Raw genomic sequence first — 17,168 nt, forward strand, 5'->3', positions numbered from 1 at the left:
GAGGTCACCTCTAGCACCATAAGAGAAGGGACTATATAATTTAGAAATTTATTTGGATGCAGCGAAAAAAGCCCCAGAGCAACTTTGATAATTTTAGCAAATGCGGCTGCTGTGTCTCTGGCGTTTCGTGCAGCGGTGTGTGCTAACATGTCCCACTTTCAGAACGTCTGCACCGTCTGCACCGGCAGCTGTGTGGCCCGGGCCAGATGCAGGCACTCGGCACTGCCTGACGCTCTCAGGAGCACTGTCATGGATGACACCATTGCCCAACGCCCTTAGCAACATGTCCTCAGTCTGGCGAGGGGACCTCCCACTGCAGGATGCTCTGGGGCCCAAGTCACAGGAGCACAGCTACTTTCTGGGGGCTCTCGGGCAACAATCGCCCTCAAAAGAAGGCATTTAGAGCCCCACCCATATAATACCTACCACTGTTCAGCTACAGGAAAGCGAGGACATTTTAAAGTGTCAGTTTGCTCTCTTCGCAGAATGTGGGACTTACAATTTACCACACCCCGGAGAATTTTAAAAAGAAATAAAAAAGGAGAAAGCATCTTCTCCTGCCTTGGGATTTCTCAACAGAGGGGAGCTGTGGGGGGCTGGAGAAGGTGAGAGGATGCCCACCACACCCACAGACTCTGGCGCTTCCGGCATCTCTGCCCTGGAGCAGCCAGTCTGCGCCACCCCATTCAGCACTGGAGCACACCACCGGGCTGCATCACCTCCTGAGCTTAGACCACTTTTCTTTTGAAGGCAAAGGCTGTCTCACTTGTGCTCCTCTTGTCCTAAGCCCGGGCTCCCCGGGATTATCACAGTGCAGATGAGCTGTAAACTAACACTGTTGAGGAGAGGCTGCATCAGAAAGACGGTCCACACCTGCCCTGCACACGGCTGCAGCATCAGGCCACAGGGTTACCGGGAGCAGAGTACCTTGTAGGACCAAGCTCCGGGCTATGGGTATTCCGGCTCTGGGGTACTCTGGCATGGGGACCCGAGGCAGCTGAGCCTCCCTGTTCTGGGATTCAGTGTAGTGTACTGCTGTGGGAACCATATGGCTTGGGGGCACAAACAGAGAGACACACAGCTGGAGTTCCACGGCCCTCTGCTGAGGTCAAGGGCACAGATGTGTTCTGTTCACTTCTTGGTATGAGAGTATTCATTTAGTCACTCAGATAAGGAAGGTAGGACAGTAGGCTCAGGGATGGGCAATGGCCAACCATGCTGGGGTCAGGACTTCCAAGCATGGCCTGGCCTGGGATCCACGGCATCTATCAGTCTAGATAGAACAGCCCAGAACTTTCCACAGAAAGGAAATATGCCTGCCCTACATTTGTAAGTACACAGCACGTTTGCCTGCAGAGCAGGAATAGGATAGTGTGGGGTGGCCAATCAGACCAGGGCTGGCTCCCCCAGTCGGCCCCTCATGCTGCTCTCATGAAAAAGAAAACCTGTACAGACAAATGCTGCATGATTCGTGATCCCGCAGCTGCTGAGTAGAGCCCAGGAAGGCCCGAGTGGCATCGCCAGGGCAACCCACTTCTTTCTAGAGCTTGGTCTAGGCTCCTCGATTTCCATGATAGTTCACTGGGCTTGGAGGAGCTGCTGAAGGCACGGATCTCCGGGATCCGGTGCCCACGGGAACTTACCGGTCCACTGCCCCCTCCCCCCTTCTCCCACTGGTACCTGCACAACTCCATTCCTTTGTCCCACCTGTCCATGTAAGATTAGGAACTGAGAAGGGTGGGAGGGGTGGGGCATATAACCTGTCACCAACATCTCTGTCAAGATGTCAAACATTTATTTCAAAGAAATGCTTTTTAAAAGCCAAGTTAAAATGTAAAAGGAATGAAGACCCTAGGAAAGCCTTTCCTCCTCTACTCCTTAAAAAAAAAAGACAGGATCTCAGGGAGCCCAGGCTGTCCTTGAACTCAGTATCCTGCTGAAGATGACCCTGAACTTCCGATCTTCTGCCTCCACCTCCAGAGTGCAGAGATTACAAGTGTGTTCCTTTACACCATTCACGCTGTGTTGGGGTTGAACCCAGGGCTTCATGAGTGCAAAGTAAGCCCCATTCCTGAGCAAGATGTGTTCAGGTACAGTGCTGGCTGGACACCTGAATTTCTGCGGAGCTCGGGAAGTGTCCTGTCCCCCTGTCCCCAGGAGCTCGGGGTCTGTCAGCACCTGCCTATCCTGCGGCTAGTCCAGTGGATACAGAGTGAGGACCACACCATGTATGGAGGGGATGCTGAGGGAAGAGCCAGCATTCCTCATCCCCTGAAAGGGATCAGCCACCATCGCTGTGACCCATAAGGGGCAGATGTAAGGACTCATGCAGGTCCAGCACACAAGCCCTTCCCAGGCAACAGCCAGCTTGGATTCATGGCTAATTTAACATTATATGAAATAAGTTAGTTACTTCATTTTACAGGTGGGAAAACTGACTGTGTCATTGACCCAAGTGAGGAGAAGAGACAGACTCCAAATCCCCGCCTTCCTGATTCTTGAGTGACAGCTGTGTAGGCCAATCCAGAGAAGGCCTTTTCCCCCTTTGACTTGTTTTCTTATTGTCTCATCCCTTCCTTTTCAAAAAGATCTGTTGAGGCTGCAACTTGCAAGACTCCCTGACTTAATGCAACAATCTGACTCCCTTAGTAATAACCACAAGCCAGGAGGACACTGATGAGCATAAGAATGTGGGTGACCTGGCTCTTCGTGGCTCACGATTCTGACACACAGAGGCTCAGCTAATGTGGGCAGTGCCATGCCCGAACCCCACCAGACTCAGCCAGTACCACCTTTGCATCTGATGCCAGCCCACCAGTGGTGATCTGCCCAACTCACCTTCCCATAGGATCCTTGTCCCAAAACCTTCAGCAGCTCAAACTGGGAAGGGTCTGCCTTCTCAAAGCCTTCCTTCACATGGTTGCTAATATCAATCTCCTTTACGATGCCTTCTTCCTGCAAGACAGCAGTGACAGGGTTAGGACACAGCCAGCCTCCCACCCCACCCATCTCCATCCTTCCCTAAAGCTGGGGGAGTTGTCTACGCTGGGGGCTTCCAGCACGGGGGATTGAGATGGTGTGCCTATGATTGACATGTGAGCCTTTAGCTGCGCTCTCTCCTCCGGAGGTTTCGGTCACTGTATCTCACCAGTACCATGGGGAAATCGGAATGTGTCCTCCATGAAACCCACTCTGCAGTTGACAGTGTCAGCCCGGAACACGGCAGCGGAAGATCAGAAACCCAGTGGTGCCCTGAGCATGTCTTGCTTCCCCACTCCACGCAGGAGACTGGGAGAGGTTCCATGTGGAAATGCAGACAGTTTATTCTCTTTCTAACTCACCCACTTTCCAATAGTTTTGACACAGGTGATTCAAAGGGATGCTACAAAAGAGCCTTCGGTCTCTATCACACCCACACAGCAATCACAACACTGTCCATCATCCTATCCGGAAGCTGTGAGACTTCCTGTACACGAGGAATGCAGAGTCTGTCAAAGCTGCCTGCCATTGGAGTGAGGAACCTGGACAGCAGGTGTCACCCCAGACATCAGAAAGGGTAGGCCAGGAAGCCATCCCCAAAGAGCCAGCAGGAAGCAGCCTTCCCAGGAAGCCATCCCCAAACAGCCAGCAGGAAGCAGCCTTCCCAGGAAGCCATCCCCAAACAGCCAGCAGGAAGCAGCCTTCCCAGGAAGCCATCCCCAAACAGCCAGCAGGAAGCAGCCTTCCCAGGAAGCCATCCCCAAAGAGCCAGCAGGAAGCAGCCTTCCCAGGAAGCCATCCCCAAAGAGCCAGCAGGAAGCAGCCTTCCCACATCTTCTTTCCATGCACTCCACAAAGCATGGCTTCCTCTCTGAGATCCACAGCTGCAGGGTCGCCATTCAAGGACTGACTCCAGAGCCTTCCACCTCTACTCAGTCCCAGATCAGATGCTTGGGGACAGCACAGTGGCAGTGACCACCTACATTATACATTACATTACAGGGAAGTGAGTGGTCTGGGACTCCAGGTGTCCACCACCATGAGGCTCCTCGTCTTGTGTTGCCAGCCACTGTTTCTCTTTGTGAGGCTGGTCATTTTATCCAAAACTCTACAGGGGTTTTAATGTAATTCCCCCAGGGACAGAACATCTGCTCCTAAACCACGAACTGCACTAAATGCTCAGTGTATGGCACAGTGCCCGAGAACAGAACTCTTAAAGGTGTTTGGGGAAAGAAGACGGTTTCAATGTCAGATGCCAGCTCCACTTACAAACCCATCAGCCCATGACTTGAGAGAGAGAAATCAGAGGCAAGGGTCACCTCTGAATGCCACTGATGACTATGAGTTCTAAGAAATCCTACTGAGCTGCGGCAGGGTTCTAGAATGTTCCCAGAGAGCAGGAAGTAGGAAGGACAGCCATGAAAGCAGCTACAAAGGGTAAGGCCACAAATGGCCTTCTTCTCCTTTCCTGTTTTATCTCTTTTATGTCTTTCTCTTGTCTTGTAGCTCCAGCTAAGGTTGTGAGTGCTATACTGAATAAAAAGGGTCAGAGTGGACATCGTGTCTAATTCCTAACTTTAGAGGAAATGTTTAGTTTTCCTCCATTTAGCAGAATATTGGCTACAGGTTTGTATAAACCACATGTTCTCTCTCATATACAGATTTAATGCATAGATGTGTGCATATACATACATACATACATATATACATGCACACATACATGAGTGTAAATTGATACCTCATCAATATAGCTGCCTAAACAGGACCTGAACAATGACACCAGCAGACATATTGTCATTGTGGTAGGGGGGAATCTCACAGGGCCCCAACCCTAGACAAAAAGACGACAGACCACCTAGTCTCTGACCCTGTGACAGTGGAGAGGTCATTCTGGAAATTAGAGGCTACGTCTAGAATATCAATTCCCAGAAAAATAACAGAATAAATGGGTGACAGGGATTATGAAATAAAAAAGCAAATGTAAGCAGTAATGCATGTCTTTAACCTCAGAACTTAGGAGGCAGATGCCTCCTACAAAGTCTAAGCCAGCTTAGGCTATGTATCCAGTTTCAGGCCTTCTAGGGCTGTGTAGTGAGAGCCTGTGTGAGGGTAGGGAGTGAGGGAGAGCGGGAGGGCACCAGGGAAAGTGGGAGGGAAGGAAGGAAGGAAAGGCAGAGGCAGAAATGAACTCAATTGACCCACAAATAAATGTAGAGCGGATGGGGCAACAGCGGGTGGACCCCAGCACGGCTTTGCTGAGCAGTGTGACTAAGGTCAACAAGAAACGATACTGGGAAGGGTCAAGGATGACCAAGTCTGCCACAGAATCACGGGGAGAAGAGAAACCAGGAGCAGGAAGAAGAGAATCAAAGGCAAAGATGCAGATGAAACACCAGACAGACTGAATGCAGGCAGGGGAAACACACAGGAAGTCCTTCTCGGACCTGGGATCTCTTCCATCCCCGCTGATGCTCGCAGTGGACATCCCATGTAATATGTAACTGAGTGTGCAGGGTCCCCAGAGGAATGGGAAGTTCAGACACATCACCAAGCCCTCTTTTCTCAGCCACCTTGGAGAGTAACCTTCACCTTCTCCTACTGAAGAAAGTAACTGGGTCCATGAAAGTAGTCCGAGAGGCCAAGCACACACCCAGGACAGTAAGACAGAAGACAGGCTGAGACGGTTGCCTGGGACTTGATCTTCAAAAAGAAGTCACACAAGCCACCTGAGAACTACATTTGTGATTTTCACAATACGGCAGCAATAGCTGAAGAGCAGTTGGAGGAGGGACGATCCCAGAAACAAGTGTGACCTCTTGTGTCCTGTCCTGTCCCGTCCCCCCCCCCCAAGCCTCCCACCCCTTCTCCCTGCCCTGCTGACTTGGGTTCCTAAGGTGGCATGCATCTTCCCCTTAGCTGTTTTCTCCTCTGTTTCTTTGTTTTTAAGTGAAAGCTCTACCCTCGCCTCACAGTCTCCAGCCCTTTCCACTCCATGGACTGCTGTAGTTTCATGGAACATACTGTATGAAAATGGGACTCTGCAAGCTGGAATGATGAGCATGGCTGGTGGGTGGAGCTCCACGTTTGCGGGGCCTCCTTCCCACGGACAGTATCCGCAGGGTGGAAGCTGGGTTGCCCTCAAACACATGGCCCCTTAAGGACTCAGAACCTGTCTCCCTTTGGGACATCTGAGTCCAGTAAGACTTCTCTGCCCCTCAGTCCATCTGGAAGTCCTATGGGTATGCTACTGTGTAAATACCATATACTAACTGATGGTGCCATGAGCAATTAATTCCCTCTCTGTTTTCTAAATTTCTCCTCTAGAAATGTAAAACTAATCAAGATGATCAGTTGTCTCTCTCTAGACAAGAAAACCAGATGCCACAAAGCCACCTCCCCCAAATATCTGTATGAATTCCCAAGGCTCACCTACCACCATCACATCCAGCTATACTGAAATTAAATCTCAAGTTTAGGCGAAACTAAGTCTGTGTTTTGAAAACAAATCAGATTAGATAAACAGGTGCAAGGGAAAAAATGGATAGAGACTAATAGTTTCTGGATGCAAAGAATAATAGGTGGAAAAGAACAGTCTGCTGGTCCTAGATATACGGGAGTCTTAATACGTGACATACAAGACCCCTTTGGATGCAGGGACAGAGTTTTCAACAAGGTGCATGGTGAGAGTCGGTTCATGAAATCCATGCAATAAGGACAGCTGTGCACTCTTCTCCAGGGTGCCAACATGTTCATAGGAGAAGGCAGGTTGAGGTGGGCTTGGTGTCAATCTACTGAAAACTGACAAAAAAAAAAAAAAGTCTTTAAAAGTAACATCATATGGGCCAGAGAGACGGCTCAGCAGTTCAGAATGACTACTGCTGTTCTAGAGGACCAGAGTTCAGCTCCCATCTCTCCAGCTCCAGCAGAGTGACACACTCTTCTGTCTGCTGAGAGCACTCCCGTATGTGCTCCATACACATCCATACACATCAACAAAATACTAATAAAGTTAGGGCCCAGTGCCAATCACAGACCTCTGAATCAAGTGTGATGCATCTATTGCATGTATTCATGTACACAAGTGTGTTCACTTTGCTGGCTTCCTAGATAAGCACATGAAGAATTCAGTTTTCCCTGCAGTTAGTAACACTAACCCAGAGGGCTAGTCACTTCTGCAAGTGGTTGCTGGGTCTGTACCCTGCCTGTGAAATCTCTGAAGGAGGCCTCATGAGACGCAGTTCCCTGTGACAGGCCGTGAAAGGGCTCTGTCCTCCATCTCTGGCCTCGGTCAGCCGTGATTTCAGCTTCCTGCTGGAAGTAGATATTCTTCGGAATCCTTGAGGAGAAGAAAGCGCCAGAGAAGGTGTGACCCCTACCATACAACTTTCACTGACTCCCACAATCAGAATCCAGACCAAACGAGCTACCGACTTCAGAATTAAGCGTAAATGATTGCAGCAGGGTGTGGTCTCTCCTTTTTCTGAAACTGATGAAAACTTTGGGACAGAAACCTCATGAAAAGGAATCCACTAGATGACTCCCCTCCCTTTCTCTTCCTTTCTTCTCCCCGCCCCTCCCCCATCCCTCCATCTCTTCTTTGTTTCCTTTTTGTGGTTGTCAACTAAGCTATTCCACATTTTTAAAAGATTATGAAATACTTTGTGAAAAGAAAAAAAAATGGATTTAGCTCCAAGCTTTCCAGTACCCCTCCCTGCCAACATGGTGCTATTATCTATCAGCGCTGGGTCTGCAGAGCTGTCAGAACCGGGAACCTGGCACAAAAGGAAGACTCAAGTAGCACGAAGATATTTACTGAAGCCCACACACGCCAAAAATTACAGGCTTCCGGCGACAAGCACAGATGAAGGCTGTCAAGACAGGCGATAAACTGGACAGATCCCTTTACGCGGAGCGGCCTTCCTTTCAGCCTCACAACACAGTTTACTCCCGAGATCACATTTCCACTTCCTCAGGAGCACCCAGCACCCAAAGATCTACAGCAAGGCCAATCACAACCCTCCCTGTGGCAGGTGGATTCCGGTCCCCAGCTCCATGTTCCCTTGCACCCTGGGACATGGTTTGGAAGGAATAAGCTGGCCTGGCCAATCCTCCCAGAAGACACTGGGGTTCACATCATCCATCCCAGTGTCCATGGGATCCTCCACAGGACAGGATACATAGTGCACCCACACATGTATATCCTCCAGTGTGCCACTGTCTATTCAGCCAAATGCCTGGCACACATCATCTACTCTGTAAGCACCTGCACAGAAATCAAGGGATACTTTGTGGGATGGTTTAAGATGAATGTGTCACACCCACATGCTGGTCCTTGTAGGACACCCAGCTCCAGACAGACTACAGAGTCGGTATGCACATGGCCTCACCACCCTTAGGAGACCTTCTCTATCCACAGTGTAAGGGGAGTTGAAACTTCCTATAACTCTGAGGCCATTGTTTTCATTATATATACATTTTTTTTTTAAGTTTGAGGGAAAGTGGCTAAAAGCCACCCTCGCTTGAGATTTGGCAAAACATTTCAGTCATGTGAATCCACATACATGTGCCACGTGAAGATCACACACCCTGCCCACCCTTCATGAGACACTGGTTTTAGGACATGAAAAAGACAATTATTCATACCAGATAATGTAGACTGAAACTCATCCAGTAAGGATGCTGATCTGAACTGCCCGCTGAGAGTTCTACCGTTTCCTGGGTTTGGAGGCATACAGCAACAGGGCAGGAACTCCTCTCCTCAACTGTGGGTGTGTGTCCTGACTTGGGGAGGCTGCAAGTGTACATGACAACTAGAACCACCAACACACACCTAAGCACACTTTCTCTCTCCCAGATGTAGTGTGTTTTGCATGAGGAAAGGGATCCTCTGTCTTGGTCCTGGATACTCCTGCCTTGCAGTAGAAAAGACCTGTCCCTAAAAGAGAACAGAGCATTGCCATGGAGTGAGTGCATCCTTCCTTCTCCCCCAGACCGGCCCTTCCTCCAGTGTGGTGTTTTGAATAAGAATGGCCCCCATAGGCTCATATATTTGAATACTCGGTTATTAGAGAGCAGTGTTACTGGACAGGGCTTAGGAGGTGTGGCCTCGTTGGAGAAAGAGTGTCACTCGTGGTGGGCTTTGGGATTTCAAATGCTCACAACATGCCCAGTGTCTCTCTCCTGCCTGCTGCCTGTAGATCTGGATGCAGAACTTTCAGCTCCTCCAGCAACATGTCTGCCTTCATGCCATGTCCTGCCAGGATGATAATGGACTAAACCTCTGAAACTGTAAGCCAGCCCCAATTAAATGCTTTCCTTTCTAACTTGGTCTTGGTGTCTCTTCACAGCAATAGAACAGTGACTAAGACATACAGTGATGTTACAGCAGAGTCCCTGATGCCTTGCTTATAGTGAGAGCATATTTTAAGAAGATCATGGGGAAAGGGTAGAGTACTCCTAGATAAAGGGTGATGGGCTGTCCTTAGGATGTGACAGTTGCCAAGAAGGGACTCTTTTCAGGGAGCAAACTCAGAGAAAACAGTGAGGTCAGGGCTCCACTCATGTGCGGGATTCTTGGGGAAAGAAGAGAATTTCTGAGTCTTTCTCTCTACATCCAGGAACTATTAGAACACTCCTCATCTGAAGCTGGCCTGCTGGGATGCTTCAAGCTCCTTAGAAGCTGCTCTCCCCTTCCAAGCTCTGAGTCAACAGAGCCAAAGAGGCACCTCGGCAGTAGGTGGCTCTGTCCTGGCCCCTATGCCACAAGGGCAGCCCCCTTCACCTCCATGAGGAAGCAGCAGATCTGTGGCCGTACCCTCTAGGCTCTGCGTTCCCAGCCAAAGACCCCTGGCTGCTGCTGCTGCTGCTGTGGTCATCCCATACTTTCACTTTCCTTGGTCTGTATGGTTTTCATCCTCTCCCGAGAAAGGCATCCGGCAGCCAGTGAACACTACTCATGCATGCATCATCTCCCAGTCAACACTACTCACACATGTTGTCATCGCACGGAGTAGACTGCCTCTCCACAGACAGCCCCTCAGCATGGAAAGAAGCAAAGCCCCCTCATGGGGACGAGGGATGAAGATTGTCAGGTTCATTCTGGAGACTCAGGAAGTGGGAGGGGGGCACTCAACACCAGCCAATGAGTAGGATAAACAACACAAACCATCCTCTACACACAGAAAAATGAGAGCCAAGAGAGAATCGGGAGCTACCGTTTTTCTCATCAATTAGAACAATTCTTAAAAACAGTGTCTGGATTGAGTGTCCTTATTCTAGGAGGCTATCCACAGTGCCCTGGTGAGTTCCACGTAACAGAACCCACATGAAAAGCATTAACACATGTTGACTGAAGCACCCTTCATGCATCTGAGCAGCAAGCTGTGCTAGCAGCCTGGGGATCATGCCTCTCACAGAGGCAAGCCTAGGGGATGTCGGCGGCTGAAGTGGTGTGGTATATATCGCTTCCTAGGTTTCAGCCATATCCAAGAATTCTCTAGAAGGAAAATGCTAGGGAACCCACTCACCCCTGGGGCATGAACTATATCTCTGGTTAGCTCCATCTCACCAAACACATGCTCGAGGAATAGAAACACTAGTGTCCTGGCCCTGAAGCTGCACCATACTTCCCCAGTCTTCACTACATACATAATAGCAGTGTCGATGGCCATGGATTCTGCAAAGGCCTCGCTCTTCCCCCTTAGGCAGACGACTTCCCAGGCCAGCATGCTGTAACAGGTACGCTCGACAACTCATATTCCATGGCTCAAGCACAGCCCAGTGTAGACATCATTCAATTGGAGGAAAGAGTTCAACTGACCCACCCACAAGAAAAATAACCCCGCGATTCCACAACAACAACCACGATGGGAGTGGTCTCATCCAAGCCGGGAGTGGTTACTCACGTACACGCACAAACCCCAAAGTCCGGCACATCCTTGGGAACTGGGAGACAACTGGACACCAATCGGATGCTCCCCAACCGATACATACATTTCTACCTTTATAGTCTACAGATCCTCTTCCAGCCCCAGAAGACAAAGACCTGAGCTCCCTTTGATAACTGCACATTCAGGAACTCCAAAGCCCTGGCTTGCTCTCTCCGGCTGCTGCATTATCCCACCTACCTGGTTTCCTCCTCACTGCAGACACACCACCTCCCTCACGCCCTCCCCCACCTCCCCTCTCCCTCAAGGCAAGGAGCTTACCTGCCCACCCGCTCCCTCACTAAGCAGGTGAGCCTGTTCTTGTCTCAGCAATGCCTCCCCTGAAATCAAATCAGTCCCTCAACACCTTCACTTTCCTCCACAGCCTTTCTGAAACCACCGGCCTGCCTTGGGCTAGAAACTGGTCCTCAGTGTTCTTGGCTCCTTGCTGGTGTTGCCTCCCCAAATCTTGTTTTTGTTTGTTTGTTTGTTTTGTTTTTCGAGACAGGGTTTCTCTGTGTAGTTTTGGTGACTGTCCCGGAACTCGCTCTATAGACCAGGCTGGCCTAGAACTCACAGAGATCCACCTGCCTCTGCCTTCCGAGTGCGCCACCACCACCCGGCTGCCTCCCCAAATTTTAAGACCTCATTGTCTTCCAAGGGAGGGGTCCTGGGAAAAGTGACTTCCAGAAATGAGCCCCTCAATCCTCGCTTTCAAGTCACCAACAAAGTAGTGACACAGCAGCCACCTTGTCCCCAAGCGTCAGAACTCAAAAGAAGTGTCTGACTTCAGTCCATTGGTATGTGTGCAGAAAGGGGATGCCTCCAAGAACCGAGAGTGGGAGAGCAGCACGTGTCCACACTTCTGTGTTGGCACCAGGTATGGCATTCTGCACACCTCATGCCACTTTGTCCTCAGAGCACTCTGAGAGAAGAGGCTGCCTGCTCAGGGGGGCAGATCTGAATTGAGTACCACAGTGATTTCACGAGGCCAAGCAGTTCATGAGGATCCCACGGCGAGAAGGGCTGAGACGCTGATAAGCTACCAATGCATGGGACAGCTACTGTGAGCCATGACTGTGTATGCACACACACCCATGTGTGCACGTCCATAAAGTGCGTGCACAGCACAAACAATGATGCCAACAAATCCCTTCTCATCTGAGGTGAAGATGAGAAGCTGCAGTCCCTGCCCTCAGGGTGGTCCATGTCTGGTGGTCCAGCACCAGACAGAGGCAAAGACAATGACCAGCACTACTTATTAGCCACAGCTGAATCACTCCTCAGAGCTTGACCCTGGGCTGCTGTTGGGTGTCCCCAGAGGTAACATGTTCTCGGCCTCCAGCTCACCCTGGTGGAGACATACTATGCATGAGGTCTCAACATTTCAGGAACGAACCTCGAAGGGGCTCATCCCAGTGAAGTTAGGCTGGCTGACCCAGAGAAAATTCCCATAATGGATGTAAAAGGGACACACACCCCCAAGCTCTGGGATGTCTTTGTGAATCGGACCTCAGAGTTTAACTTGAAAGGTTATGGGAGACTTCCAGGAGTAGGGGTGAGTTAAGATGGGTACCTAGAATATGCCTGGAGAACCAAAGCAAAGGCATGGGGACCCCCGTGAGAGCAGCCAGACAAGGGGTCATGTGCTGAGGCTGAGTCTCAGTGGAGTGTATGTGAGGTGAACAGATCTCTTCCCATCATGTTAGTACCTCAGCTTGATCACACGGGCGCTGCGTCTTGTGTAACAATGGGTTCAGTTTTAATGCCTCTCAAAAGACCCTTTAGCAAACCTCTGACATTAAAGAGAAAAGGAGGAGTCTTCTACAGAAATCTTAATAAAGGCACCTTTTATGGCTACCCTACGAAATTGTTTTAAACAATGGGGATGTGCTAAAGCAAGCCAACTATTCTGATGCTAAAATTAATCTGAGCAGCAAATCTGTGCTAACAGTTAGCCTGGAGATCATGAAAGATTAATGATCCCCAGGCTGGGCCCAGCAGCCTGCCTGTGAGGAGAGTGGAAGCTAGAACTGAACACACTCAGCCACCTGCCAGGGTGGCACCTCACGCCAGCACCTCTGTGCCCCACCCCCACCCCAGATAACTGAATTCACAACGAATTCCAAATCCTTGAGCCAACTGGAAAGAGGTTCACGGTTTAAACTGAAAGACAGTCGCAAGAAAGGGAGATGGCTTCTGCAACATGCTTTTGTCATTTCCCAGCTTCCCCCGGGAGCCAGCAACACACATTTTCTTTTGGCTCATCCATTCCCAGGGAAACAAAGGCCTGGATGCTGGGACACGGTGGCCCCCCTCAAGCTGCCTGTCAACACGCTCACCTGAGAGGATGCAGACTCACTCTCCCTAGACACTGAACTACCCATGCTGGAGAGCGACTTTCCCACAGGAATCATCCTGGCACACCTCCCGCAACCACGTCACCACCCTCCTGGAGGTGGGGCTGAGATCTCACAGGTAACAGCCTGTCCTGGAACACTTGTGTTCTCTAGTAGCCTCCAGTTCCATGGCCTCGGGGGCTGGGGGCTTAGCCCAGAGCCAGGCAGGAGCCCATCACGGTCCGGCCACCGGGCTGTGTCTAGGAAAAGCCTTCAAGCCCATGGACCTAGAGCTGGATGTAGCACTCAGGACCCCGTGCATCCGTGAACACTGTGGACTGGTCCAGGAGACACAAAGCTTGTGGGCTGCTGCAGCCATCGGTGCCAGCAGGGACACAGCCAGGAGGACATTCTAACGAAACTGTTCCCCCATGTGGGTGTAAAACTGGCAGGCAGTTCTGGGAATCCTCAGGAGAGACACGGAGAACCCAGGATAGGACTGGGCAGGAAAGGGTACCTATCACTTAAAATCAGATTAACGTAGTTAACTCACAGAGCTGACCTCGATGTAAGTGGTAGATACACGTACAGGTAGCACCCAGTCAGCACTCTTAGCTGGGCTCCAGGAACCCAGCATCCAGGCTTTATCACTAGCTCACTGGAACAAGGTGTGGCCAGTTTTTTATGATTGAACTACTCTGGGAGGAGACCACATCAGTGCCAGTTTCAGAACATCCTCTGGAAAGCACGCTCACCCTACGACACAGCAATACCAAAAGGACCAGTTACCACGTGGGCACCATGTGCCAGGCTCCGTCACACAAAGCCTCCCTCCATTTTCAATGCTGTGGCCTCACGACTGCTGACCAGGGGCCAATGGGAACTAACTGGGACTGTCTGCCATCACCCTCACAACGTCACTGGTGGCACCGAAGGCTTTGTCCCAGATGAGGTCAAAGTTCTGAGGTGGTGAATCCAAGCCAGGCGCACAGTGAACGCACGGTACTTATGGTACTTAGATGAAGGTAACTCCTAGCCAGGTCTAGTCTGCGGCTACACAGATTGGCCAGAATGGCTTTTCTTCAATAGTGTGCACTGCTCACCCTCACCACATGGGTCCAGTCCATCACATGTTCCCACCTGTTACCTGTAATCTTTCCATGCCTTTAAAGAAAGGAGGTCTGCCCCATCCCACCCTGCAGCCCTTGGCAGAACTGCACCCTCCTTGGAAGTAGAATTGGAAGATTCACTAGCCACACCCTGCACACACCCCAGCTGCCAAATGCACACACTGCAGCCTCCCACTAAGTGCACTACAGCTGCTCTCTGCAGCTGGCCACAGCATGCACCTCAGCCATCTACTGCACAGACTGCAGCTGGCCACAGCATGTACCTCAGCCATCTACAGTACAGACTGCAGCTGGCCACTGAACATACCTCAGCCACCTACAGTACAGACTGCAGCTGGTCACTGCACACACCTCAGCCATCTACTGCACAGACTGCAGCTGGCCACTGCACACACCTCAGCCATCTACTGCACAGACTGCAGCTGGCCACTGCACACACCTCAGCCATCTACTGCACAGACTGCAGCTGGCCACTGCACACAGCTCAGCCATCTACTGCACAGACTGCAGCTGGCCACTGCACATACCTCAGCCACCTACTGCAGACTGCAGCTGGCCACTGCACATACCTCAGCCACCTACTGCACAGACTGCAGCCGGCCACTGCACATACTTCAGCCACCTACAGTACAGACCGCAGCTGGCCACTGTACCTACAAAGCCACTCACTTGCCCATACTGTAGCTGACTGATGCATATCTCTCACCTTGCTCTGAGCTCAGTGAGTCCAAGGATCCCAGAGCCAGCTCAGAACCACAGCCCACCAGCAACAGGACAGTATGAGAGCAATCTTGCCACTTGGCCTTATATGTATGTTGAGGTAAATTGGAACAACATTAAGGGTGCTGAGCTGCTCCTAATACTTGCCTAGCTTGCCACCTGCAAAACAGGGCACAGTGTGAACTATGGGTTCACCCAATGAGGCAAATGTGAAGTTCTAGAAAGAATGCATGACTCAAGGTTACACTTCAGCACACCTCTGGCGTGTGTCTGAGGCAAGTCCACAATCCTTCTATAGCCCCATCTAAATGCCATCTTGATGCTCATCCTCCACACAGGTCCCCAGAAATGAGTGACTAACCAAGAGATGGTGACCAGAGGATCCAGACATGTAAAGGAAGGCCAGGTGACTAGAGTTAACAGTAGGGACATGGAGAAACAGGGAAGAGGTGATAGGTTTAGTCACTTCTCAGGGCAGAGACCCCAGGATCTGAGAGGCTGCCACTGGGCTTTCCTGTAAAGTGACAATCCCTGTTGGCCTCCAGGTACAGTGCATCTGTTACTTCACTCAGCTTCTTGCCTGTGTCCTTTACACTTGAACACGGTGTATCTCCTATCGGAGAACCTTCTGGGTAGTCAGGACTGGCCCTGGCTAACACTGAGCACCATGTGCTTGGCTCCTGGTTCCCTTCTCACATGCCCCTGGTGTCTACCTCTCTGGGCCCAGTGACCACTGATTTCTCATGCACACAATGGTGGCATTCCTTTATGCGGTCTTCCGGTCACTCGGGGAAGATCTGCCAAGAGTGGGTCCTGTGTTCGGCTGGACCAGCTTCTAGATGCTGCCATGGCGCTAGGATGAGTGTGAGTTCTGTCCTGAGATCTGTCATATGCTTCTACAGAAACAACAGTAGCAGCTCTTGTCCCCACAAGAGCAGTTCTCCGCTGTTCCCCTAAACAGGATCCTCACATATCCCCACACAGTTCTGGGGAAAATCTAAAATATATTCTACTCTGCCATCCTAGGAGCAAGTCCCTACCCTGTACCTTTAACTCCACTCCCACACAATGAACACAATGTAAGGAAGTTAATTTTTACTGAGTAGGTCTTGAGCTCAGAATCCAAGTATTGATTATTACTTGAAGGAAGTTCATGAAATCACACACATAAAATTGAGGATGAGGCTCTACCTCATTGGCTGACCCAGAGCATGCATCCACTCAGCTACCAAGACCAAGAAGCCAAGTGGGGAGTACACTGAGCACTCTGTACCTGATGGCCTAGTCACATGACAGTGGGTCCTAGGCCACTCACTCTAGAGGCTCCAGGTACTAAGCCCCGTGGGAATGAGCACTATCCAACATACTTCAGGGCAGGCAGGTCTCAAGGGCACTGAGTGCCTTTCCATGGCAGCTCCTCTACACACTCCACAGAGACACTCTGACACCTGTCACTGCTTCCCAGTGAGAAATAAGCTCAGCAGCAGTGCCTTCATTTCTGTGTCTACTATCTCCCCAAAACACAGACCCTGGAGCCCCAAAGTACAGGACTTACAAAGAGGACTAAGTCAACACTTTTCTTTAACAAACTCTAAAAAAGGAAGTAAAACAGGAAAGGCAGTGAGACCACAAACACAGCTTGGCAGTGGTGCCTGTACATTCAGTGTAAGCCAAAATAAATATTAGATGTAATAATAGAGGGCTTGATGTTAAGTACTATGCACAAATCAGTTCTACTCTTGTATGTCAAAAATAGCAATGCAGTGAGATTAACCATAAAACATTGAAAGGGATAAATATTAAATATGCACTCCTAAATATATAACAGCAAACGTTCAAATATTGAAAACATCACCTAAAGGCAAACCCAAACGATGAGTGACAGGTGGTAGATACAGGCATGCAGACAGACAAGTGGAAGGCATCTAGGGTAACGCATACTCACTCCAGTTTCCATCTAAACTTTAAGTTCTTCCTTAGAAATTAAAAATGGCAAAATGTCTCTAAGCTTCACATAAAGTATTGGAGAACGGTACAGCCATTGGAGGAAAATACAGACAGTTAAGAGGGGCCAG

The 17,168-nt window shown here is 50.2% G+C and overlaps 1 protein-coding gene across 6 annotated transcripts in view; it reads right to left on the reverse strand.

The window, feature by feature from the left end:
- The window catches only part of Rps6ka2 (ribosomal protein S6 kinase A2), a 263,912-nt gene that overhangs the window by 83,121 nt on the left and 163,623 nt on the right, over positions 1 to 17,168 (reverse strand). For 5 of the 6 annotated variants that reach the window (XM_052750789.1, XM_052750791.1, XM_052750792.1 and 2 more), the window contains one exon: positions 2,839 to 2,955. In XM_052750789.1, coding sequence (XP_052606749.1) covers positions 2,839 to 2,955 — 117 coding nt within the window. Of the gene's footprint in view, positions 1 to 2,838; positions 2,956 to 10,626; positions 10,750 to 17,168 lie in introns of those variants that run through there. The other variant, XM_052750790.1, reaches the window with a different exon arrangement.

Source organism: Peromyscus californicus, unplaced genomic scaffold, assembly GCF_007827085.1.
Source record: "Peromyscus californicus insignis strain IS unplaced genomic scaffold, ASM782708v3 Scaffold_22__1_contigs__length_63687245, whole genome shotgun sequence".
NCBI lineage: Eukaryota > Metazoa > Chordata > Mammalia > Rodentia > Cricetidae > Peromyscus > Peromyscus californicus.